Source organism: Balaenoptera acutorostrata, chromosome 7 (genome assembly GCF_949987535.1).
Source record: "Balaenoptera acutorostrata chromosome 7, mBalAcu1.1, whole genome shotgun sequence".
Lineage (NCBI taxonomy): Eukaryota > Metazoa > Chordata > Mammalia > Artiodactyla > Balaenopteridae > Balaenoptera > Balaenoptera acutorostrata.
Window position 1 is genome coordinate 108,723,291 of NC_080070.1, and position 26,526 is coordinate 108,749,816.

The following is a 26,526-nucleotide window of genomic DNA, read 5'->3' on the forward strand; positions in this document are numbered from 1 at the left end:
GCCTGTGCACCACAACTACTGAAGCCCGTGCTCCACAACAAGAGAAGCCACCACGATGAGAAGCCCGCACACCACAACGAAGAGTAGCCCCCGCTCGCCGCAACTGGAGAAAGCCCGCGTGCAGCAGCGAAGACCCAATGCAGCCAAAGATAAATAAATAAATTTATTTTTAAAAAATCTTAAAAAAATTTTTTAAAAAAGCTATTGAAACTAAGAAACAAGTGCAGCAGGATTGCAGGATATGAGAACAATATACAAAATCAATTGTGTGGGACTTCCCTGGTGGCACAGCAGTTAAGAATCCGCCTGCCTGGTGTGTGGGGTGGTGGTGGTGGATGAATTGGGAGGTTGGGATTGACATATATACACTAATATGTATAAAATAGATAACTAATAACCTGCTGTATAAATAATAAATAAAATTCAAAAATTAAAAAAAAAAAAGAATCCACCTGCCATTGCAGGGGGCACGGGTTCGATCCCTGGTCCAGGAAGATCCCACATTCCTCGGAGCAACTAAGCCTGTGCGCCACAACTGCTGAGCCTGTGCTCTAGAGCCCGTGAGCCACAACAGCTGAGCCTGTGTGCCACAACTACTGAAGCCCATGCACCTAGAGCCTGTGCTCCACAACAAGAGAAGCCACTGCAATGAGAAGCCCGCACACCGCAACGAAGAGTAGCCCCCACTTGACGCAACTGGAGAAAGCCCACATGCAGCAAGGAAGACCCAAAAGAGCCAAAAATAAATAAAAATTAAAAAAAAAAGAAGCTTAAAAAAAAAAAAGTCAATTGTGGGACTTCCCTGGTGGTCCAGTGGTGAAGAATCCACCTTACAATGCAAGGGACGCGGATTTGGTCCCTGGTCAGGGAACTAAGATCCCACATGCCATGGGGCAACTAAGACCGTGCGCCACAACTGCTGAGCTCTCACGCCTCAACTAGAGAGCCTGTGTGCCACGGACTACAGAGCCCACGCGCCCTGGAGCCTACACACCACAACTAGAGAGAAACCCACACGCCACAATGAAAGATCCCGCATTCCTCAACGAAGATCCCGCGTGCCACAACTAAGACCCAACGTGCCAAAATAAAATAAAAAATAAATAATAAAATAAATCTTTAAAAAAGTCAATTGTATTCCATATATTAGCAATGAATAAACTGAAAAGCGCTTCCATTTATGATAGTATCTAAAAGAATAAAGTACTTGGGGATAAATTTCACAAAAGAAGCACAAGACATACTTTGAAAACTACAAAACATTGGTGAAAAAAATTAAAGGTCTAACCAGAATCTCAGCTTGCTTCTTTGTACTCATTGACAAAACCATCCTAAAATTCATATGGGAATATAAGAGAGCAAGAATAGCCAAAATAATCTTGAAAAAGAATGAAGTTGGAGGACTCACATTTCTCGATTTTAAAACTCATCTCTGCTTATTTTCATAAAAGTAGAAATATTACCTTTTAATAAATCAAAGTCTTGGGCAAATGCTAAATCTTAGACAAATGGGACACTGAGACAACAGACAAAAATGGGACTGTCTAGAACAAACACTACCTGTGGGAAGGTTGGGGATGGATGGAGACAGTTAAGAACAAGACTTCTCAATTTCCTTTTCATATTCCTTTGATTTTGAAATATGTAAACATCTATTTTAAAAGTTAAAGAGAGGGCTTCTCTGGTGGCGCAGTGGTTAAGAATCCGCCTGCCAATGCAGGGGACATGGGTTCGATCCCTGGCCCAGGAAGATCCCACATGCCACAGAGCAACGAAGCCTGTGCGCCACAACTACTGAGCCTGAGCTCTAGAGCCCGCAAGCTACAACTACTGAGCCCACATGCCACAACCACTGAAGCCTGCGCGCCTAGAGCCCATGCTCCGCAACAAGAGAAGCCACCTCAGTGAGAAGCCCACGCACCGCAAGGAAGAGTAGCCCCTGCTCGCCGCAACTAGAGAAAGCCTGCGCACAGCAACAAAGACCCAACACAGCCAAAATTAAATTAAAAAAAAAAGTTAAAGAGAAAAGCAAGAGATAAAATAGTGTATAGAATACCATCTGTTTATTAAAAAAAAACCCACCTGTCTATAGTTTCTTTCTATTTTTTAAAATGTTTATTTATTTATTTGGCTGCATCAGGTCTTAGTTGCGGCACACAGGATCTTCGCTGCAGCATGCAGGCTCAGTAGTTGCGGTGCGCTCGGGTTTAGTTGCCCCGCAGCATGTGAGATCTTAGTTCCCCAACCAGGGATGGAACCTGTTTCCCCTGCATTGGAAGGTGGATTCTTAACCACTGGACCACCAGGGAAGTCCCTATAGTTTCTTTTTTTTTTTTAACATCTTTATTGGAGTATAATTGCTTTACAGTGGTGTGTTAGTTTCTGCTTTATAACAAAGTGAATCAGCTATACATATACATATATCCCCATATCTTCTCCCTCTTGCATCTCCCTCCCACCCTCCCTATCCCAGCCCTCTAGGTGGGCACAAAGCACTGAGCTGATCTCCCTGTGCTATGCAGCTGCTTCCCACTAGCTATCTATTTTACATTTGGTAGTATATATAAGTCTATGCCACTCTCTCACTTTGTCCCAGCTTACCCTTCCCCCTCCCCGTGTCCTCAAGTTCATTCTCTACGTCTGCGTCTTTATTCCTGTCCTGCCCCTAGGTTCTTCAGAACCTTTTTTTTTTTTTTTAGATACCATATATATGTGTTAGCATACGGTATTTATTTTTCTCTTTCTGACTTACTTCACTCTGTATGACAGTCTCTAGGTCCATCCACCTCACTACAAATAACTCAATTTCGTTTCTTTTTATGGCTCAGTAATATTCCATTGTATATATGTGCCACATCTTCTTTACCCATTCAAAAAATATGGAACGCTTCACATATTTGCGTATCATCCTTGCGCAGGGGCCATGCTAATCTTCTCTGTATTGTTCCAGTTTTAGTATATGTGCTGCTGAAGCGAGCATCCTATAGTTTCTTTTTAAACAATATTCTGAGGCTCCTCAAATTTGACTTGTAGTCAGTGAAAAGACAAAAGTATAAGAAATTCTCTTGTTATTCCAAGTAAAAAGTTTCTCAGCTTGCTGTAAAAGAAAAGGTTAGGATTATAGTATGTAATAGTTTAACACAGACATTTGGTCAAAAATGAGTAAGAGGGCTTCCCTGGTGGCGCAGTGGTTGAGAATCTGCCTGCCAATGCAGGGGACACGGGTTTGAGCCCTGGTCTGGGAAGATCCCACATGCCGCGGAGCAACTGGGCCCGTGAGCCACAACTACTGAGCCTGTGCGTCTGGAGCCTGTGCTCGGCAACAAGAGAGGCCGCCATAGTGAGAGGCCCGCGCACCGCGATGAAGAGTGGCCCCCGCTCGCCGCAACTAGAGAAAGCCCTCGCACAGAAACGAAGACCCAACATAGCCAAAAATAAATAAATAAATTAAAAAAAAAATGAGTAAGAAATATAAATTCTATTTTTTATTTATTTCTATAAAACCTATAGCTATCTTTTGGGTAGGTTCCTAGCAATGGAATTGCTGGATCAAAGGGTAACTTCTTAGATAATGTTGCTAGGTATTGCCAAATGTTTTCACAGGGGATTTTGTGGTCCCACAGCAATATATGAATGTGCCTGTTTACCCACAGAATTGCCAATGGTTGCCAATGGAGTTTGTTGTCAGACTGTTGGGTTGTTTTTTTTTTTTCCTCATTTGGTAGGTGGGAAATGGTATCTCAGTATAGCTTAAATTTTCATTTCTTTTATGAATGAGATTGAACATATTACTATGGACCATTTGTATAACTTTTTTTTCTATGAATTGTCTGTATCTATTTCTTATACACGCGTGATTTGCTTTTACCTTGATGTATTCAGAATCCCCGGGACCCAAATAAAGGATCCAGAAACTGCCATGGCAGAATAGTCATATTTTCTTAACTGTTGCCACTCTTTGCCTGTAAGTAAGTCTATAATGCCACAAAATAAATAGTTCTAGCACAGGGCACTGAAAAACTGCCAGTTATGGAGAGTTTAGCTCTTCTTCTGGGAACCTGGATCAGTCTGGAGAGTTGTAATTGGAACATTCTGTGTGTCAGTCATCTATTAATATTTATTGAATTTTAACAATGGTAGAGTACCTTCTCCTGAGCATAGTAACCTATGTGCTCCTTGTTTCAAAGTTAGTACAGTGAAAACATCACAATGCCTGGTCACTGAATCCTGGGAAGACCAAGTTTGTGGGCTTGATGGGCACGTGGAAAGGCCCCCTGTTGGGCTTAAAGAAAGAATGACCACTGCCTCCTGCTCTACTCTGGAACACACCCTAGCAACGTCAGGTCTGGTCCTTAGAGGGCAGATGAAAGCAGCTTTTAGGGAAAATAGAAGAGCTAGCCCCATCAAAGTGTGACCTTTGAAGGCTAAATGGTAGGTGCAGTGTAGAAACTCCAAAACAAAAGCCCCCCAAATTCCCCACAAACTTGTTTCTTGTCCACAAAAGAGAAAACCTTGAGCTGACAAAAGTTGGGGAGAGTTGAGCAGTTGTATCCGAAAGAGAACTTGCAGTCCCCACTAGAAAAGGTATGGTGTGGGATGAGGAGTAGACAAATGAAATCCCACTGCGCTGATGAGTCACTTTCCTGAGTGATGTCACCAGCTGGGTTTTCACTGCTGGAAAATCAGCAGCTGCTGGACTAGAACATTCCACATTGCTGACAACAGATCTCCTTCTGTCAGAAGACTGTTTTCTGCTATTCTTCCTCAGAACCTAACATGCTTTCTCTTTTTACATTATTTATACTAGGGTGGGGAATCTGCCTTTCTCTTCTGAACTATGCATTATAGAGGACACTATATATTCATAAGGGTGGTTTCTGAATTCTGAGCAAAATCTTCAAGATCAGAAGCAGCTAGATGTAGGTATAATTTTTTTTAATGTACAGACAAAAATACCTCACTGTAGGTCATATAACAAATTAAACCTAATAAAGTTTCTTATTCATAACAATAATTTCTTAACACAAAAGCTAAGGGTAACTGGGTCCCTGTACCCAGCTGAATGAATTCTCAGCAATCACTTCATTTATTGATTTATTAATTTTATATGCAAGTTGTTTACCTGAAAGAGAAATACACACAAAGTAGAACAGATCTATGAAATGCAACCAGCAAATGCTCCATTTATCAGAACTCACGGAATACAGACATTTTCTCTAAATCTGGAGGCTGGAGAGTTCTTTGTTTTACCACCAGAGAAGGTATGTTTGCCTGTGCCAGATTGAATGGAACCTAAAATAATGAAAATTAAATTGCTTTTCAATTTAATTTCTGCCTAAGAGTTGTTGGCTTTGTGGCACAGCTTAAAAATATGTACATTAGAAAATACCACAGGGGGGCTTCCCTGGTGGTGCAGTGGTTGAGAGTCTGCCTGCCAATGCAGGGGACACGGGTTCGAGCCCTGGTCTGGGAGGATCCCACATGCCGCGGAGCAGCTGGGCCCATGCGCCACAACTACTGAGCCTGCGCGTCTGGAGCCTGTGCTCCGCAAAAGGAGAGGCCGCGATAGTGAGAGGCCTGCGCACCGCGATGAAGAGTGGCCCCCACTTGCTGCAACTAGAGAAAGCCCTCGCACAGAAACGAAGACCCAACACACCCATAAATAAATAAATAAATAAAATTAAAAAAAAAAAACAAAAAACAAAAAACAGTTAAAAAAAAAAAAAAAAAAAGAAAATACCACAGGAAACAGCCATCAATGTACCTAACATGAACTCCTTATTAAACCTATTTAGTTAATACAACATTTTTTTCAATATATATCAATACATACATAAATGTGATTGGCCGTTTAATACTGTTGAGATTTTTTTAAACTATCGAAAAATTTCAAAAGGATGTATGCTAAATTAACAGTAGTTACCTTTAAGAAGTGGGTTTGGAGAAAGAGAGCACATTCATTTTTGTTTCTTTACAGTGATTCCCTTCTGTTCACATTTGTTAAAATAAGTATGCATTAATTTTAAAAAATATATTTATTTATTTGACTGTGCTGGGTCTTAGTTGTGGCACATGGGATCTTTTTTTTAGTTGCGGCATGTGGGATCTAGTTCCCTGACCAGGGACTGAACCCAGGCCCCCTGCATTGGGAGCACAGAGTCTTAACCACTGGACCACGAGGGAAGTCCCTGCATTAATTTTTATGATGAAAGAAAGTTTGGAGATTATAACTGCCAAAAACAATGCCCGTCAATTATGAGGGGTAGTGAATAAATGAGGCCAAGGACAGGGCAGTTTTGAGGGTGGGATATCTAGGGAGAACTTCCTGGAAGAGTCCCGAAGTTGAGAAGATGGGGAAGCCTGTGTGATGGTTGTGTCTTGGCCAGTCCTGTACCGATGGGCTCGAGAGCTTTGGTCCATCCTCCCCAACCTCTGTTCTATAAACTACCCATGGGAATCCTGATCTATAGTTGAATAAATGGACCACTGCTCATTCTTACTGACTTGGATATTTCTTGGTTTGACACCTAGGATAGGGAAAATACAAAATGACATAAAAGGAGCTATTTTCAGGTCCGCATTGCTTTATGCCACTGATTTCGTATTGTGTACCTATCTGCTTCCAGTCCACTCCGGCAGTGTGACTTGTGTAACCATCTGTGTTCTGGCGAGGACATGATTTTAACAGATAGAGGGTGTGCTGTTGGTACTTATGATTGAGTTGGGGATCCTAAGCTGTTTGCCCTGATGGAAGACTAGCATTTTATTTTTCGATCGTTGATACAAATGAATCAAATTGGCATGTTTTTCTTTTATCTTTTTTTTTTTCAACTTGGGGAACTATTTTAAATTTTGTTCTCAGATACATATCCTGAAAACAATGAGTGTGACCCACAGTTTCTACATCTGACTGCCTTCGGGCAGAAATCACATGAGGTTCTGCAGAGCTTTGTGGAATAGTTGTGGGTTCATCATGTGTCATCTTAGGCTCCTAGCATAGGAGTGTTCTCCTTTCTGTGGCAGTGTGGTATAGCAGATGAGAGAACCAATTTAGATGTGTGTTCACTCTTGCCACTGACTAGTTTGGAGCCCTTTATTGGGCCCACTGAGAGGTCTACCAGAGTACTACGGAAGAGAAATTACCTCTTGAGTGGGGAATACCTTCGTTTATGGTTTCAATGGTGCTGTCTCTTTAAGGAGTAAAGGCCCAGGCCAGGAATGATGTTGCAAATCTAATTCTTTTTTTTTTTTTTTTAAAGAAGGGAGTCATTATTTTTTAAATTATTTATTTATTTATTTATTTATGGCTGTGTTGGGTCTTCGTTTCTGTGCGAGGGCTTTCTCTAGTTGTGGCAAGCGGGGGCCACTCTTCATCGCGGTGCACGGGCCTCTCACTATCGCGGCCTCTCTTGTTGTGGAGCACAGGCTCCAGACGCGCAGGCTCAGTAGTTGTGGCTCACGGGCCTAGTTGCTCCGCGGCATGTGGGATCTTCCCAGACCAGGGCTCGAACCCGTGTCCCCTGCATTGGCAGGCAGATTCTCAACCACTGTGCCACCAGGGAAGCCCAAATCTAATTCTTTATTTCTCAACTGCCTGGATTGAGGCCTGGTTACTAGTGAGGGAGACTGGTTTACTCAGATCTCATTAGGAACTTCTCACTTTAAAAAAATTTATTTATTTATTTATTTATTTATTTTGGCTGTGCCGGGTCTTAGTTGCGGCACGCGGGCTCTTCGTTGTGCCATGTGGACTCCTTAGTTGTGGCATGCGGGAATCTAGCTCGCCGACCAGGGATCGAAGCCGGCTGCCCTGCGTTGGGAGTGTGGAGTCTTACCCTCTTGACCACCAGGGAAGTCCCTCTTCATCAATTCTTCTCTTTTTTTTTTAGACAATTTTTTAAAAAAATTATTTATTTTTGCGTTGGGTCTTTGCTACTATGCGTGTGATTTCTCGAGTTGAGGCGAGCGGGGGCTACTCTTCGTTGCAGTGCACGGGCTTCTCATTGCCGTGGCTTCTCTTGTTGTGGAGCACAGGCTCTAGGTGTGCGGGCTTCAGTAGTTGTGGCGCACGGGCTTAGTTGCTCCGCGGCATGTGGGATCTTCCTGGACCAGGGCTCGAACCCATGTCCCCTGCATTGGCAGGTGGATTCTTAACCACTGCGCCAGCAGGGAAGTCCCTCTTCATCTCTTCTTGATGGAAGCACGAGCAAGGAGGAGCACCTGCTGGACCTGGTTGAAGCCCATTGCTAGTGCTCACTCTCCGTGTGAGCTTGGAGCCCATGCCCCGGCGTTGGAACCTCGCCCCTCCCAGGTCCTAACTGTATGATGAGAACACGGACCAGGGCTCTGAGCTGATTCTCCTTCTCCTTCCTTCCTCTGTCCACCTACGCTGGGCCCACTGCCTCCCTGGGGTCTGGGGAAGCGGCTTCTCAGGATTTTTTTTTTTAACTTTTTTTTTAAATTAATTAATTAATTAATTAATTTATGGCTGTGTTGGGTCTTCGTTTCTGTGCGAGGGCCCTCTCCAGTTGCGGCAAGTGGGGGCCACTCTTCATCGCGGTGCGCGGGCCTCTCATTATCGCGGCCTCTCTTGCTGCGGAGCACAGGCTCCAGACGCGCAGGCTCAGTAATTGTGGCTCACGGGCCCAGTTGCTTCGCGGCATGTGGGATCCTCCCAGACCAGGGCTCGAACCCGTGTCCCCTGCACTGGCAGGCAGACTCTCAACCACTGCGCCACCAGGGAAGCCCGGCTTCTCAGGATTTGAGATTGCACAGAGGTGTTTTACTGAGGAGGGAGATATGTCTAGTAAATTTGAGCTGCAACCCATCCTAGCCTCCTGGAGACCCAGGGTCACGTAAACCAGGACTTTTGAACCCTAAATATACCTCAGCCCAATGTGACTTGGTTCCTTCTAGTTCCTTCTAAAAGCTTTCTATTCTTTCTCCGGACTAAACTGTAAGTTCCACTCGGACCGTGGACCATATTTTCTACACCTAGTATAATACATGGCATATAGTAGCTACCTAATAATGAACTGAATGAATGAATTTACAAATGGTATGACCTCACAAAGGTTATTTAAAAATATTTCATCACTGACCACCAGGTGGCTCTCACTTTCTTGAGAACCAAAGGCTTGCCTTCTCTGGGGAAACTAGACACTGTTGCAGGACCTTAGGATTTTTAAGTGTTAAAGATACTAGCTCAGTCACGCTATTAGTTTATGACAGATTTAGGGATAGAACCTAGCTTACAACATCCAAAATACCGAAACTATGAAGTAAAACCCCTATTCCTTGAGGCGCTGGCTCCAACAGAACTCTTCAGGTTATAGCCTGTCTACATCTAGTCCTTAAATTTGTTAGGTGACAACTTCATACCAAGCTAAAAAATTCAGCGGGGCTATGGCAGAACTAATGCATCAGGGTAAAGGCTTCCTGACCTCTGTCAGTTGGTGGCAAGTGAGGTAATTTTTACCAGAACTTTTGTGATTTCTGCAGCGAGTCTCGAAGACTGATCCTCAACTAGCAGCATCAGCATCACCTGGGAACTTGTTGGAAATGTAGCTTCTCAGGTTCCACCCAGACCTGCGCGCTCAGAAACCTGGCGGCGTGCGTGGGTGGGGGGGTGTCAGGTGGCTCAGTAATCAGCTCTCCAGGCGACTCCAGTGCACACTGAAGGGTTCTCTGTGCTAGTAAAAGCCCGATTTCCCCAGTGAGGGGTCTACCAATACAATGCTCCATGATTCCATTTGCAAACTTTTCCCATGATTAGTTATTGGGGGGTTTAAGTGGTAGTGCGGGTAACGTGGGCAACAGGAGTCACAAGGTGAAAGCCATACGTTCAGGGAATGCTCTGCCATCCTGAGTTTCTTTTTTTCCCTCTAGCAGAGATTCCCAGCCCTTCATCCCTTTCTCTTCATACCACAGGCCACTGGGTCTCATCCCTGACTAGACTCCCTTGGGGGAGCTCAGGAATTAAAAAAGGTAGAACAGAACACACAAAACACTGGGTTTATGTCCCCCAAATTCTGATCCAGTTGGTCTGGATGGTGCCTGGGCATGAATATTCAAGGCTCTCCAAGTGGTTCTGCAGCCAGCATTGAGCACTGCCAGGTCAAAGAAGTGGACAGTCACAGGAAAATTACGTATGTGTGTGGGCTGGGGTGGTGATAGGAGTAATTTATAGTAAGAGCCTCTAATACAAAGAGATCATAGGGAGAACTAAAGGATTAAGCTATCTTAGGTCTTTTCCAACTCCACCCCTTATCTTCAGAAAAGCATGATTTACATACCAGTCTAGTTCAGTGGTTCTCAAAGGGTGATCCAGAAAGCTCCAGAGGCCCAAGACTTTTAGGGAGTCCAGAAGTCTAATCTACTTTCCTAACAGCATTGTTAGCTGCCTTGTTCACTTTCATTCTCTCACAAGTTTTTAAGTTTTCCAGAGGCTAAATGATGTGAGGTCATTGCTCTACAGCAGATGGAACATGTACTTATGTTATTTTTGTCTTGAAAACAATTCAGTTTCTAATATGGTATCAATTGATAAAGCCCTGAAAGATAAAAGCTCCTTGAAGGTCTTCAGTAAATTTTAAGGACGTAAAGGGGTTCGTGAGACCAAAAAATTTGGAACTACAGCCAGGATGTATGGACATAAAATTTTTATTTTTCCTTTAGTTTGGGGTATAGGAGACTGGCCTAATCTACTCTCTAAGCAGTCAGTTATGATAAATGATGAGTGAACACGTGGGGTAGCAGTTTCTTTACAGCCATTGGAAGTGATAGGGACTAAAAGCAGGTAGAATAGGAAGAAATTAAGGGAAGCAACAAGTGGCCCGTCTGGAATATGAACCAAAGCATGAAACTATGTGCAACTTTGATTTACTCCATAGATTGCTTACTAACTAGAAAAGGGTTATGGGAACCCAGAGGGTCTAGAACTGGCTGTATTTCAGATGAAATGTGCAACAGCTTTTAAGTCATTTCAAGTGGGAACTCACCCAATTCCAGACCCATTTACGAACCCCAGCAGATGGTGTGTGGTATTTCCCTCCTGGTCACCACGTAATCCCTTAAATTAGAGACACCAGCACAAGATTATCATTCACTTTTTCGCATACTTTATTTGTTACAAACATACAATTTTTTTAAATATAGACTGTAAAACTCCATCTGCAAAAGTCTGCTATTGTAAGGAGTGCACACCAGCAGTAAGGATTCTTTTTTCTGAGTTTTTCTGTCAGTTTTGCTAGTTAGTGGTAAATACGGGACCCGCCATTTTACAGACCTGACTGAAGCTTCTGGCTGTATTCACATTGCTCTTTTGAAGCAGCCCTGCTCATCTCTTAAATTGACCGGAATCTGAGCTTCAACCTCCAGGCAGTGAGATCAACAGCCCATCTACACTCTTTGAACGGTTTCCAGGAAGTATGATTACTGAATGGGTACTGCATTTCACGGATTTGTTTGAATTGACCATGCAGCTCTGTGTTTGTTAAAGTGCATTCTTCTTTTAAAAAATAAGAGGAATAATCTTTACTCTTTAACCAAGGTACTTAAAAAAATGAACTTTTTGGTCTCTCAGCAGATATTCCCAAATTGATCCTATCACTACAAATTTTAGTGTTCTATTTACAAATATTTATAGGGTAACAGGTGTAGGGGACCTTATAAAATTAAAGGTGCAGCTTCTCTTGAAGCAGAAATCAGTTCTACAAATTCATACATAGGAGTACACACTTGGTTTACAATGCACAAGCATGTGGATATTTACAGAGACTGAAGACATCCCCCAAAACCCCCTTTAAAGTAACTTCTAACCTAAACTCTAGTTGTACATCTAGATCAGGAAGCTCTGTCTCCTGCTATCAGGATTTGGTTTTAATTCATTCAAATTACTTCTCTACTGGCAGGACATCAGTCCCAACTTTGGAGTGAAGAAGAATCCAGTCTAAGGAAGCCCCTGGTAGATATGACTGGCAATGAAGGTTACTATAGAAAGCGAGTCATCTGGAAATATATATCAAGATGGACAGACTTCTAAAAATGGTCTTGGAAAAACATCTGCATGAAGGTGCAAAAGGAAGAATAAATTCCTACTAATCATTCTAGAACTTTAGAAAAAAGAAGTCCAAATACACTGGTAACTTTAGTTATTATTCAAATATTGATAATCATCGGAAAAATACTCAAATTTACTTGCCTGCTACCATAACATGCAAAACTCTTTTTAAGTGTGCCCTGTACTGATTTAATATCATTTTCTGGACTTTTCCCAATCTATTAGCTTCTAGGAATCCAGAGAGCTTTTGACGTGACACGTGGGCTGGGAGAAAAGGGTTTAACGCCTCATATCTGAACAGTTTAAAATGAAACTCTCAAATTCCTACGATACAAACGTACCTGTTTTTCAAGTTTCTTGGGACTCTCCCTGCAGTTATATGTCCCTGAAAAAGGAATTTAAAAAGGGAAGAAATCTACTACTTGCCACTCTATTTCCAAGTACGTGTAAAGATTCTTTGAGCCAGCCTGATCTTGAAACACAGGGCAAGACTGTGGATAAGAGTTTGCCTTTAAGAAATAAGAGATGATCTAAATCAATTTTCTTGAAAGGTTTACCCATTGATGTCTTCGAAATAGGGAAGAAAAAAAAAGACAAACTCCTTCTTTTGCAATATGCTAGTGGACAATGAACTTGAATAGGTCTATTGCTTTCTCTTCAATACTCTGGGCCCACATTTCATCATACTAAAGGTATGATAAGCCCTCTCTTATCCATGTCAATGGATATTTTACATGTAACATAGGGAAAATGAAATATGTTCCTAGACGCAAAATCCCACGTTAATCAAAAGTACAGTCATACTCTTTCATCAAATCATTTGTTAGAATCACCTATGGAAAAAAATAACATTTTTGCATCAAATAAAGCTCTGCTCTCTTGTTATTAGAAGTCTATTGAGCAGTGACACTACCAATTTGGCATTTGCTATTGTTTTAACATGGCTTTACCTATCCCCACTGGAATGTCTAATTCGAGAGGCGTGAGTTAGATTTTCAAATGAAAAGTAAAAGATTGCAAATAAAGGTGATTACATTGATGGCATATTCTCTATTTCATTAGGAAATATAAAATACATTTATAAAGGTCTTACTTAGATCAGGGGTACAGATATCAACTGGAAATTACTAGAGTAATAAGTCTTCATGATGCAGTAGTATTTTCCAAATTTAATTTTCATACTGACAATTGGACCACATTTACTGAAATAAGAGTCTGTTAAATTCATCAGTAATGAAACTAAGTTTTAAGACTGAGGGCTGGGAACAGCAACTTTAACTAAATAGCAGACAGATATTGATGTATCAAGAAGAATTCTCTTGATACATCAATATCTGTCTGCTATTTAGTTAAAGTTGCTTTAACTCAACATCAGTATCATTCAGTCTATCTCTTGAAACTTCTGGGGGCTAACACTTGAAAATTAATGACTTTGCTTTTCTAGATTAAAAACAGGGAAATGAGGTTATAATTTGCCATTTCCACCTTATGTCTGGAATTTCAAATGAGGCATTGTCATTACTTCTTTCTTTTGTGTCTATATTTTTCTTTAGGTAAATGTGGTTCTTTTTTTTTTTTCTTTTTTTCTTTTCTACAAACAATCCCCACCCCCCCGCCCCCCCCCCACAACCCATTATCCAGTTTATTCAATGGGAATAGTAACTGTTTAGGAAGACAGCTAATTGATTTACAGTACTCTAAAACCAACCCTGAAAACTGGTAATCTCATTCATTTACTATAACTTCAGTGCTGTTATTGACAGAAAAAAAAGTTACCTTAAGGCTCAAGGGAAAGTAACTTATTATATTGTGAATGCAGCATTATTTACTCTCCCATCCATTGGAAGCTAGCAAAATGCATTCTAGATCAATAATACAAACTTTATAACATTAGCAAAGATTTCCACTCTTCTGACACAGTTAGAATGATATTCATAAGCAAATTACCTAGGGGAGCCTGAGAAACCATGATCCATATCACACAAAGATTCCATGTATTTCATGATCAAAAAGTGCTTTATCTTTGAGAAATATGTCAGGGTTAAAATGGAAATATACAATGTAAAATCACGCGACACTTTCTCAAGTGAAGTACAAAGTGGAAAAGGAGCAAAAAGATGGGAGGCTCTGCTCTCTGAACAGGTCTTATGCAGGTGACGTTTAGGGTGTACGAAATTAAAATTGTCTTAAGAGTTAACAGTGGAATTTTACACCACTATATATACTCTAAAACCTGAGATTGGACATCAAAGCAGTCAACTTTGTTATTTATCACAGCAATTCTGATACTTCCTAAAAACAGAAGACAACTCAATTGAATTAATAACTCCAGGGTCAAAAACATTAACTTCCCCAATCAACAAGGAGACTGATCACAAACGCATTAGACACTAAGAGTGCTGCAGAATGACTCTCGGCAAACGAGTCATTTTACATAAGCAAAAAGTCACTTCTTTCCTTCCCCTTCTCACCGATCAAGGCCACACTAGTTTCAAATGAATATCTACTGAGAGATCAGTTGTGCATTGGACAAAGTACCATAATTGGGTTAAAAATGAAAACAAAATTTACAGTGAAGAATACCTATGTGCATGGCTTACACACTCAAGCTTCTTAATTTCATCCACCTCAAGAGCAAGGTAGACACAAATGAACAGTTACCTTTTAATACCTTGTGTAGAGCACATTCTACCCCCTGTAAAGCCAGTCAAGGTCACATGTAACAAAGCATCCTCAGCAACTATAGTGCCTGAAGTGTGCAGCCATTTACAGACCACTCAATATGAGGGCATTATTATAACCAGCCTCTTTTGCCCACAACCCTGCATTTTCAGATAAGCCAGGAAAATTGTTTTGTTTTTTGAGAAAACTGAAGCTTGAACCTCTTAAAAGACCTGCAATTTATTGCAAAGTGATTGAGAGGTAACAAAGGAAGTAGTAGGTTAATAGGCTGCCTGCACCAAAGCCTCTCAATCATTTTGCAGTAAATAATTATGGAAAGTGACTTGACAAGTAGCCATGTGTGCACCACAGCTACAGTCATTTACACCACCTACATGCCTCCCATAGTAACATAGGGTGTCCGGGTTTTTGGTTTGGTTTTCACTTTGATTTTTTGGTACCATACAGATTTACAGTTTGTACTGTGCAGCATGTGCACTGAAAAATCTTCTTTGCCGACTACAACTGCCATTCTACTTGAATGATAGGTAGGGACAATAGAAACCAGAAGGGAAGAGGAGTATCTTGACACAGATTTTTGCTCTTTTGATTCTGTTCCTAAAGTTTGATTTCTCATGTCTGTAACTGCAGTAGTTTGAGAAACAAACATTCTACCAATTATCTGAAAAGGAATTTTAGTTCCCTACTTCTCAGGAATATGACTGTTTTGAACATGTGATTAGCTGGGATGTTTGCCAAAGCTGAAAAACAGCCCTAAGTCACTGTTCATAATAGTGGTTGAAAGACAAAACCAAAAAGATTGGTTTCCCATAGTCTGTACAATGCCATTTTCTGACTGAAATTAACAAAGATCATTTCCTTTAATAAGCAATATTTTGAATGACTTCTGAAAGCTAGCCTGTTACTATCACCTTGTTTAACAAACCACACACCAAAAGTGTAGTCTCTATGCTTTGCAGATTTCTATTGTCCCTAGTACTGGAATGAGGATCAGTGAATGCTACAATTAATCCACATCCTCCTGTAATCTTCCTGCAGTGAGAAGAGACCGTGAACCACCCCCTGCAGGAGAAACAAACCTTTGAGATTGGTTAAGACTTAAAAACCCACCACTATGACGTTTACCACTTAATCTTACATAGGCAGGTCAAAATTTTAATATAAATTACTTTTTCCAACACATAGCTTATGCATTCTTTGCTCCTTTTTTTGGAGGATTCTCAAATTGATATCTAAAGATTTACATATGATATACTACTGTTATATGGTCTAATGACTAAGAAAATTTCTCTGGTAACCAAAGCTGATGCCATATATGGTAGTGTTCTTGGCATATACTCTATATGCCTCAGACCACTTCCACATTCTTTCTGTTCAGCTAATTATAGCTTAGTAGCCACTGGTGAAGGATTGTGAAGACCCTGTCATTTCTACAGACTAGAAAGGGCAAGGCTAGTTACTGCAATTCAGCCAAACAAAAAGAAAAGAAAAAAGAATAAACCAACCCCTTAGAAAGGAGAGGTACTGCACCTTTGCAAAACTGAACTGGCTCACGGCAGCTGAGCAACAGAATCACCACTGAAGCAGGAAAACAAGTTGGTCTCTACAGGAATTATACATGTTTTGAAAATGAAAAAGTTACAGCAATCAACTAAGAGCTGCAACCTTAATTTTCATTGCTGCCTCAGAGTTTGAAACTTAAACAGTTTCTGCAAACCTAATAACGCTAGCTTCTCAGCTCCTTTACTAAAACTATTTAGGGATTTGTTCTCCGCAGCAAAGAAATAAACACTCAAAACACATAGGTAAATACAGCAGGACATTATTGAAAACAGCTGCCTTGTAGTACAAAATACAGTACAAGTATACGGATGTCATTAAAACATCAAAAATACTATTGCTCCCATACAATTTAGGAAACATTCTTTGCAACGGAGAAAAATTAAAAAAAAAAAATTGCTTTAAAAAAAATCTGTTTAAAAAGTCTACTGTGGATGATGAGAGTAGAGAAATAGTCTGAAAAGGGCACCAATGTTTGTGGCTCTTCCACTATTTTTTAAAAATCTAAGATCAGATATTCTGAATCAAATCTAATTTTTAAAAAAGCCTAATTTTATATACACAATTATTCCCTCCCTCTCAGCCACTAATTCATGAAAACGACCTTTTTGTATATTACTCATTTCCCAATAAATACAAAAAGACTGTATAGATTGAATACCAAAATAAGATAATAAAAAGGGTATGCAATAAATTAAAAGGCAGCTCAAATAAAGGGCAGGCATGCAGTTAAAAAAAAATACTAAGATTGTGGAAGTGGGGTTACTTGCCTCCTGGTTGAGAAGGTGTTGCACAAAATATACCTGAAAACTTTGCAAAGAACATTAGCTCCCATTCAATTCAGTTACCTAGGTTCTGACACTTCTAGGAATACCTTTTGATGGGGTGGGATTAACTTGATTAGTAAAGATCATACTGAAAATCCATTTAAAATATAGAAGAGGCGATCCTTGAAAACCCCAACTTTTATTCTTGAAAGACAGCTGGATAAACTGGCAAAAGGCAGTTTGTTGAAATTTCAAGATGGTATAAAAATGCTTCCAGGATATAGTCAGCATATTCACGTTCACTTCAGCTCCATTCAGATGGATTTCAGCTTCCAAAGGGCACGGTGCTTGAATCACTCATCCATCGTTTGCCAACTTTGATTGTGAGGTACTGATACAATGGATCAAGTTCTTAAAAATTTATTTTAAAAGAATAAATGTTGCTGGAATTCTGGACCTGAGGATCTTTAGTATTTAAACAAATCCACAGATTAAACTGAAGGTAGATGAAGACTTCAGTTTTGGTTATTTCGAACTTTGCTGTGAGGACTTATATTCCATTAAAGCTCAGGCTTGTAGCCACTGTTCCTTTTGTAGATATCTTCAAGTTTTACGGTTTAAAATCCAGCCAACCAGTGGCTGAAACTGCCGAATTAGCCATAATTCACTGGCTCACACGGTGGAGCCACGGGGATCTGGCTCTCATTCATATCTAAGACATGACCTCCATATTTGGAGATCGGGGAAGAACTTTAGTGAGCAGCAACCAATCCACTCAAACAGTTTTCCTTGTGCTTTATGCCTGATTTCTTCATGTGCCTACCTCAGCAACCCCCAATGTAAAAAAACTGCTTTTATCTTTGAAAAAATTTTGCCAACTTCCAAAATATTATAATAACGGATTCTAGTTCAAGGACTGACATCTGAATCCATTTGCATCCCGGAAAATAATTCTGCAAAGACAAGACATGGGCCTTGTTCCAGGTTCCATGCAAAACCATTTAAAAAAAAATGGATCCGATTTGTTTCTGTATTCCCTGGTGGCTTCTTGAATTCTTATTTTGCCTGTCTATGATTTCTTAAAAGTTGCATTCCTTTTCATAAAACTTGTACCCTCAGAACTGGGTAACTGCAAATGCCTCTCTCTTCACAAGAATTCCATGAAGATCTAGATCCAAAACGCTGATTTCAATGAGGTGAAGGGACAGACACTATCTTAAGACCAGGTTACCCAGGTATAATACAAATTCAGCTGTCATCAGTGGGTCTGGGTAACTCAAGAGGTGTTCCTTGGCCAATGTGCAAGGATCTACCCCACCCAGGATTATCCTGATGGATTTAGGAACCCCAGCTGGGAAGCAACAGAAGCTGAGACTTTTGCTCAGGTGAGGAGGCGCTGCTGTCCTCTCTTTGTAGGTTGCTGTCAATTCCTTGGAACTTTACTGCTTTTCTCTAATTGTCCGTTAACTGTTCTCTCTTATGGTTATTTCTCTTAATTAACTATTTTAAATTTTGTTTTCTCCTTCTGGAGCCTCCCTTGCTCCCCCTCCACTAGCTCACTGGGATGAACAGGAAGGGGGGCTCTCTAGCGGTGGGGTGGGGAGGCCCGTAAGGGAAGCTAGGCGTTTCAATCTTCATCCACCTCCTCTCCCTCTGACTCGTCCCCGCCGCGTCGCTCATAAAGCTTATCCCTCTGCCGCTCCTGGATCTCTTTCATCTCATCTGCATACCGGCAAAAGGCGCCCCCGAACTTGCCCCAGGCCTTGAAGGGGACGGTGATGGCGTTGCGGTAGGACGGCTTCACCTCGCTCACGCGCAGGAACACTCCATACTTGTTGCAGCCCACGTCGAAGAAGAAACGCTTAGAGTCCACCGTGATGGAGGTGCCTTCCGGGAGCTCCCCATACAGGCCGCCCCCGGGGCCCCCGCCGCCGCCGCCCGGGCCCCCAGCCAGCTCGTCGTCCTCGCCGCCGTAGTCGTCGATGAGCTTGGCCAGCGCGTCGCGGAATTCGATGAGGCCCTGCGCGGGCAACGCGATGGTCTGGCCGCTCTGCAGGCCGCCGGGCCCCGGGCCGCCGCCGCCGCGGTTGACCGTCTGGCGGATGCGCAGAAAGCGGCCACGCTGGTTCTCCTTGAGGTCCAGGTAGTACTTGCGGTTCTCGCGCACCAGAAACTCGCTCTTGAGCGCGCGCCGCGGCCCACCGCCCTCCTCGGCGCCCGCTGCCGCTGCCACCTGCTCGGGGCTGCTGGGGCCCAGCTGCGCGTAGTGTTCGATGAAGTCGCCCAGGTAGTCGCGGAACTCGGCGGCCACCGCCATGGACAGCGTGAGGCGGCTCTTGGAGCCGCCTGCGCCCACCTCGGCGATCTTGAGGAAGCGGCCCTTGGCGTTCTGCTTCACGTCCAGGTAGAAGCGTTTGTTCTGGATGTCCAGCCGCTTCGAGGCCAGCTCCTGCGTCTCCTGCTCGCCGCCGCCGCGGGACGCGGGCTGGAAGCCGCCGGGCCCGCCACCGCCGCCGCGCTCGCTGCCGCTGTCGCCGTCCGCCATCTTCTCGGCCGCCGCCGCGCCCAGGCCGCCGCCCGCCGCCCGCCGCGCTCGCGCCCCCGCCCTCCGCCCTGCGGCTCGTTCTCCGGGGCCCCCCAGCCTCGCCCGCCGACCTGCTCACGCACTCCCGGTGCTCATCGCCGGCCACCGCCGCCAACCCCCATCGCCCCCGCGCCCCGCCCCGCGACTTCCGCCGGGCCCGCTTCCGGCGCGCGCCTCCGTGACACCACCCCGCCCCGCCCCCCACGTCCTCGCTGCCGGAAGCGCCGCGCACAGCGACGGCGGGGCGCAGGGCAGTGACGTCACGGGCCCGCGTGGGCCCGGGGTCAGGGCGGGCTAAGCTGGGAAGGAGCTCGGGAAGTTTATGAGCGACGGGAACGGTTTGCGTCCTGTTTGTGGTGGTGGTTTCACAAGTATGTCAAAACTCACTGAAATGTACGCTTTAAATAGGTGCGGTTTATTCTAGGGAAATGATACAGTTATTATATTTATAAGCAAAGAGGAATTAAAGGAGGGAGGATATGGGGGTCATCTGTACTCAAAACAAAACTAACCTTATAGGATTGCTGGCTGATAAGCCGTGAGTGATATTTAGCGTAATACCTGAGTTATAGTGAGTGCTCATTAAATTTGCACTCTTATTTTTAGTTCGTGGAATATCGTACATAGTGCCTGGAACATGCATGATAACATCGTCACCGTCACAGCAGCATAAGAAAAAATGATGGCCTGAACTAAGCAGTGGTAGTGGGGATGGAGCGCTTAAGAAAGGAATTAACTTTTAGCAAACACCTGTGTACAGGGACTGACAGCCATTTTACAAGAAGAATACGTGTTTCATGTGTTACATTGTGTGAAGAAACAGGAATGGATTTTAAAAGTAAAAAAGTATGTCTTTCGGTGGGAGGAGGTGTGTGCTGAGAGTCACTCTGCCTGGATCTGAATCCCATACTAGCTGTGAAGTCTTGAGCATTTCAGTTAATCTCTTAGTTGCCTCACTTGTAAAATGGGAATAATAGTACCTATTTTGTAGGGTTGCTGTAAGAATTAAATGAGATAATGCACATAAAAGCACACCTGGCACAGAAGAAGCATGCCCCGAGGTTTTTTTGGGGGGGGCGTTTTTTTTTGGCCGTGGTTCGGCCACGGTGCAGGGATCGATCCCGGGCCCCCTGCAGTGGAAGCCTGGAGTCCTAACCACTGGACCGCCAGTGAAGTCCCTCCCCAAGTATTTAATCACCCTTTCTCCTGTTTCATAAAAAAGACCCAATCAAACAAAATTATATAATAGCTATCAACCAAACACAGGAGGGTCCAGGGGAAAACATCAAATCTGGGGCCTTGACCATTTCAATCCTGGAGAGGATTTGGACATTTCAAATCCCTAGGGAAGGAATGTGATGTCAGGCATCACTTGGCCTTCATAAAAGGTGTCCATGAAGCTCCTTCTCTAATTTCTTGCTAACCAGACCACTTCCCTGCATAGGGGACCCCAACAGTCAGTTCATGTGAAGGACTCTCTACCCCTCTGTTCCATTTCTTTTTTTTTTTTTTTTAAATGAGCCTGCCCATCCGTTCCTTTGTGAGCCTTTTTTTTTTCATTTATGTATTTTATTTATTTACTTTTGGCCGCGTTGGGTCTTCGTCGCTGCGCGTAGGCTTTCTCTAGTTGCAGTGAGCAGGGACTACTCTTCGTTGTGGTGCTCAGGCATCTCATTGCAGTGGCTTCTCTTGTTGCAGAGCAGGGCTCTAGGCGCGTGGGCTTCCGTAGTTGGGGCAGGTGGGCTCATTAGTTGTGGCTCGTGGGCTCTAGAGCGCAGGTTCAGTAGTCGTGGTGCACGGGCTTAGTTGCTCCGTGGCATGTGGGATCTTCCCGGACCAGGGCTCGAACCCGTGTCCCCTGCTTGGCAGGTGGATTCTTAACCACCGCGCCACCAGGGAAGTCCCCCCCCCCCCCCGTTCATTTCTTATCAGTTTGGTTTTAATGAGTCCGGTTCTATTTAATGAGTTAAATCCATTGCTTTGTTTCCTTTGAAATTTCATTCTTGGCTTTTAAGCTGAGCATCTTCTCCCTTTTCATCTATTCGACAATCATACGTTTTTCAGACTTTTTACAGTTCAATTTTTTTAATATACGTGATTATATATTTCTATTGAATATATGATACTTGATATTTTATGTTTAAGTCTAGTTTATCTAGAATACATTTTGGTGGATAGTATGAGGTAAGGAATCTAAAAAATTTCCTCCCAGTGACCAATTGTCCCAGTACTATTTATTGAATAACCCTTCAAGGACAGATCTCGACAGGTGGAGATGAATGTAGGTTATTTTGGGCAAAGGGAACATGTGTTCCCCGATGGCAAGAAGTCTAGTTTGGCTGGAGCCCAGGGTGTGTGAGGAGGGGGTGGTGAACAAAAGAGTGGGAGGCAGCTGAACCTGGGCCCGGGGGGGAGACATTCACTGGGGGGCAGGGGACTGGGCTGGAGTCGAGGGGGAGCCCCTGGAGCCATGTGAACAGGAGTGTGACGCCTCCCCTCTGTGCTTGGACGAGGTGACCATGGCAGAGGACAGCATGGGTGGGCTTGGTCAGGAGGCAAAGACCACATTGCCCACCCAAGCCAGAGGGGACTGGACGCAGCTTGGTGGAGCGGCAAGGAGCCAGTGGGGCTTTTTGGGGCATGAGAAGGGTCCAGATTTAAAAACCGAACGTGGGGGGACTTCCCTGGTGGTCCAGTGGTTAAGACTCTGTGCTCCCCATGCAGGGGGCCCAGGTTTGATCCCTGGTCAGGGAGCTAGATCCCGCATGCCTCAGCTAAGAACCCGTGCAGCCAAATAAATAAATATTTAAAAAAATAAAAAATTAAAAACCGGACGTGGGTATATGAGAGAGGAGTGAAGAGTGGTTTCAGAGTGTGTGCTCTGAGTGACTAGAGCCGAGGCCGTTGTTGGAGATGACAGGGGCACTGATTTGAGACTTCAGAGATCCAGATGCTGCAAACGTTAGGTGCTCCTCCCCGCCGTAATTCACAACAAACAGTACCCAACAGGAAGAGCTGCTCTGATGCATTTTTGGAATATCACATTCTTCCCCTGGAAATTTATTACTTCTTGGTGGCCTTAAGCACTTGCTGTGACTGCCTTTTGGCAAATCCAGCATTAGTGAGTGTGAATCTTAAGTACTGGCATGTTAAGTTTGAGGAGCCAGCTGGGTGCCGGAGGAGGGGTGTCTAAGCAGCTGTGGGACCCAGAGAAGTGGAGTCGAGAAGAGGGGCTGCAGCGGAGATGCAGGTTTTGGAGCCGCCAGCAGACAGCGTGGACTTGACAGCAGCTCCCAGGAGGCTGCATAGAGAGAACAGGGGCAGGTGAACAAATGGGGAGGGAATGAGGCCAGGGCTCGGGTGTCACAGTTCATAGGGAACCTACCCAAACACTTCCCGCCGTCCTGGAAACGTGCCTAGAATCGCACAGCTCTTAAGGTATGGAGCAGAGGCTGCAGCTCAGATCTGCAATTCTGAATTCTGTCTTTGACGCTGCCACCTTGGGGGGAGCATGGAAGCCATTTGCCACAGTTTGAATGAGGGCAGGAGTATGGGTTGACGAACTGCCCCGGTGACAGAGGAGCTGGTAACTGGCAAAGAGAAGCATGAAGCTGCCTTGCCCAGAGATACCTGAGCCAGCTCCGAGGCTGGGGGAGCTTTGTGGGGGACTCGTTGAGTGAGGTCCTGGAGATGGGTACGGGGTGGGGGGGGGAGTTGGGGGCCGGCCCTGGGAGGCAAGAAGGCATCCTTTGGCTTGTGATACCAGGGAGAGTGGAGGAGGGGCACAGGAGCTTCTGGTGGAGAGGAGAGACGTTGGAGCCATTCCCGCGTTGCTCCAGGGCCCAAGAGTGAGGCCACGTGCTGAGAAGGAGGCCGTGAAGACTTGGGAAGCTTGCATGGGATGAGACTCCCTGAATAGCCCAGGATCCCGCTAAGGCTGGGAAGAAGCACACTTTCTCGAGTCACTTAGAACAGCTTGGAGGCTGGGCAGGAGGCAGCAGATGGGAGCAGGCCTTGCCAGGGCTGGGGAGACCCCTGAGGCAGTGGGGGACAGGGGCCAGTGTCCTCAGATGGCCGAGCCTTCTCCTGGTTTCAGGCCAGGAGAAGGAGGAAGCGGTCAGACATTGTAGGGCGCACCTTTGTTTTCCTGTTATTTTTCCTATTAAGCTTAAAATTGAAACTCAGAACAATTGAAGAATAATCCTTCTCACCCAGATCCCCCAAATGTTAATATTTTACCATACTTGAGTCATCATCTCTCTGTATAGTTTTTCTTCCTCCTGAACCATTTGAGAATAAGTTGCAGACATGATGCCTCTTTACCCTTCAGCATCCTTTTCCCAAAACAAGGGCATCCTCTTGCCTAACCAGAGCACGGTGATCAGAATCAAGCAATTAACAGAGATCTGATCCTCTTCTCTAATCGACAGACTTGAGTCAGATTTTGCCAAATGTCCCAATTATGTCCTTTGTAGCAACAGAAGGTCCCGTTGCATCCAGTGGGCCCTCATCCTTCTTCACTCTGGAGCCGCTTCTCCCTCAACCTGTCTGTGTCTTTCCCAGAGTTGACATATCCGAGGGGTGAAGGGGCATTATTTTGTAGACTGTCTCTCGCTTTGGATCTGGAGAAACTTCTTGACCTCAGTCTGAAAACCCACCCCACCCTGGCTAGCTCAACTCCCCACAGCAAGCGAAATGCTGCCCGCCACCCAGATGAGCCTTGGTGCCAGAGCAGGGGGGAAGACGAGGTGGTAGAAGGTTCCAGAGTCAGCAGGGAAGGCAGGAGTGGCAGGCGAGACTCGGTGGGGGAGGGGAGTCAAAGCGTGTTCGTGACCAAATCTGCAGCGGAAACTGCCCGCAAGCCTTCCTGCCGCGCGCTGCTCGGAAGCTGCGTGACCTCCTCGCCTGCTCCGTCCTGCCCCATCCAGAAGGAAACTGCACTTAAGGGAGGAAGGCGGCCTGGTGGCTTAGGAGAAACTGGTATTGAGGGGTGCCATCCCCGAGGGCCCTGGCACTGGGACTCCCGGGCCGGGCACCCAGCCCTGCAGATGCATCTCAGCTTGACACACTGGGGCCAGTATCCAGCTGGCGTGCGTTGAAGCCTCCAGTGACATTTTCTTGGGTTTCCTGGAAGCAAGTGTGTTCTTCTTGCACAATCTAAAGAGATTGCCTCATCTGGCCTGGGCAGAAGGCCTGCACCTGCTGTTTATTCTAGGGATTTTTGTCCTCCAAGAGGTAGAAAATCAATTCCTTGCATTGGTGTTGGGGTCCAGGGGTCACAGTTTCTCAACCTCGGGACTTAACTCAGTAGCCCCACCTCCCTGCCCCCTGCCATAATTCATAGCTCCTCTTGGCCTTAAAAAATAAAACTCTTGGGACACTCCCAGAGGCTGGGAGGCGGCTTTAAGCACACCCATCAAGCCCTCTTTACCCCACATTCACCGCCTCTCACGTGGCCCTCGATTCCCTGGAAGGGGTACGTGTTCCTTGGAACATTCCAGGCCTCCACTGCTTCACTCCTGTTTCCCAGCTGTGAAATGTGTGCAGACCGCTCGGTGGGTGCAGGTGGCACACGAGAGCCCCAGACAGCATTGCCCCGTAGGTGTAATTCACGGGTGTGGCTGAGCTTCCTGTGGACGTTTCCCTCAGGCTGCATGTTCTGCAAAGACCCAGTGTTGAGTTGAGAGAACATGAACACAAAACCCAGGAGGACTTCTGTCTTTCTTTGGGAGGCACGTTTGTTGGACAAGAGAGTTGAAGCCCCAACACAACAATCTTAAAAGGAACAGGATCCCTAGAAATAGGACAGTCGGCAAATGTATCAGCTGGTAATGGATAAGCAGGCCTGAGGAGGCTGTAACTCAGGTCACTGGTGTTTGAACCCGCTCACGTCTTAAACAGCAGGGGGCTGGCCTCCATCCCCGTGGTCTCTCCTCAGTGACAGGGGGTGTGAGGGGCCTCCTCCCAGCTGCCCTGGCGGCTCAGTCGGAGCCAGCTGTGCCCACAAAGCCTCTAGTCAGGCCTCTCCTCCCAGCTGCCGTGGTGAACAGGTTTGCCCTTTCCAAGCGCCTTTAGGTCACTTGTGGTCTTTCCATGGAGCTGGACAACAGCCATCTGTTCTGCTTCTCATTTCATCCAGAAAATCCCAGTGTTCTGCCCCCCCCTCCTCCTAGGGGTTCTGTTTCAGCCCCCCGTCCAGCCTTCCAGAAGGCTGTCTGGCTCTGAACCGGGCCCCTGCTGGGTTCCTCCGTCTGCCCTTTGTCCAATTAGACAAACACTGGTGATGCCCAAGTCCATGCTGAGCACAAGCAAGGCCATATGGTCAGGAGATGAAGGTTTCTGGGGCCAGTGGTAATGATGATGACCTGAACTGAATCCGCAGCTTTTAAAGAACCTTTACCTGGTAGAAGTTAGGAACACGGCCTGGGGAAGATGAGAACAAGCCCTATGGGACTGGATTAGAATTGGAGGTATCAACGTGAGCTGGTGGTTTCATTACACAGACTTGTGTGTGTGCACATGCATACACACACAGGCAAATAAACACAGAAACACACACATATATAGATGTAGAAATATACACACACACACAGAGACATATAGGTATGGGTGTATGTATTTATACACATACATTTCCTAGAAGCAATGACACCCCAGTAGCAATGAGCACACCTAGCACCCAGACCTTGGTTTCTTAATACCATTCACTACTAAAATGCACCAGAGCTCCTTGGAGAAATGGCTGGTTTCAGGGCTGGAGGACAGAAAGCACGAGCTGAGCCTGGAATATCTTGTGTCAGAAAGTAAGTAAATGCTCAGAAAATAAGGGGGACATGTCAAAAGGACACCCCTGTTGGCCAAATCTGAGACAA

General features: G+C 44.8%; 1 protein-coding gene and 1 non-coding gene across 2 annotated transcripts; both read right to left on the reverse strand.

Moving 5' to 3' along the window:
* Positions 1 to 2,873: 2,873 nt before the first annotated feature.
* Positions 2,874 to 2,980, reverse strand: LOC114238574 (U6 spliceosomal RNA). Its single transcript, XR_003623906.1, has one exon. It is a non-coding gene; the product is annotated as a U6 spliceosomal RNA (small nuclear RNA).
* Positions 2,981 to 17,245: 14,265 nt separating this feature from the next.
* Positions 17,246 to 19,784, reverse strand: PURB (purine rich element binding protein B). Its single transcript, XM_007187785.2, has one exon. It carries the CDS (start codon positions 19,613 to 19,615, stop codon positions 18,698 to 18,700), a length of 918 nt encoding a protein of 305 aa, XP_007187847.2. The 5' UTR covers positions 19,616 to 19,784; the 3' UTR covers positions 17,246 to 18,697.
* Between the last annotated feature and the right edge of the window lie 6,742 nt (positions 19,785 to 26,526).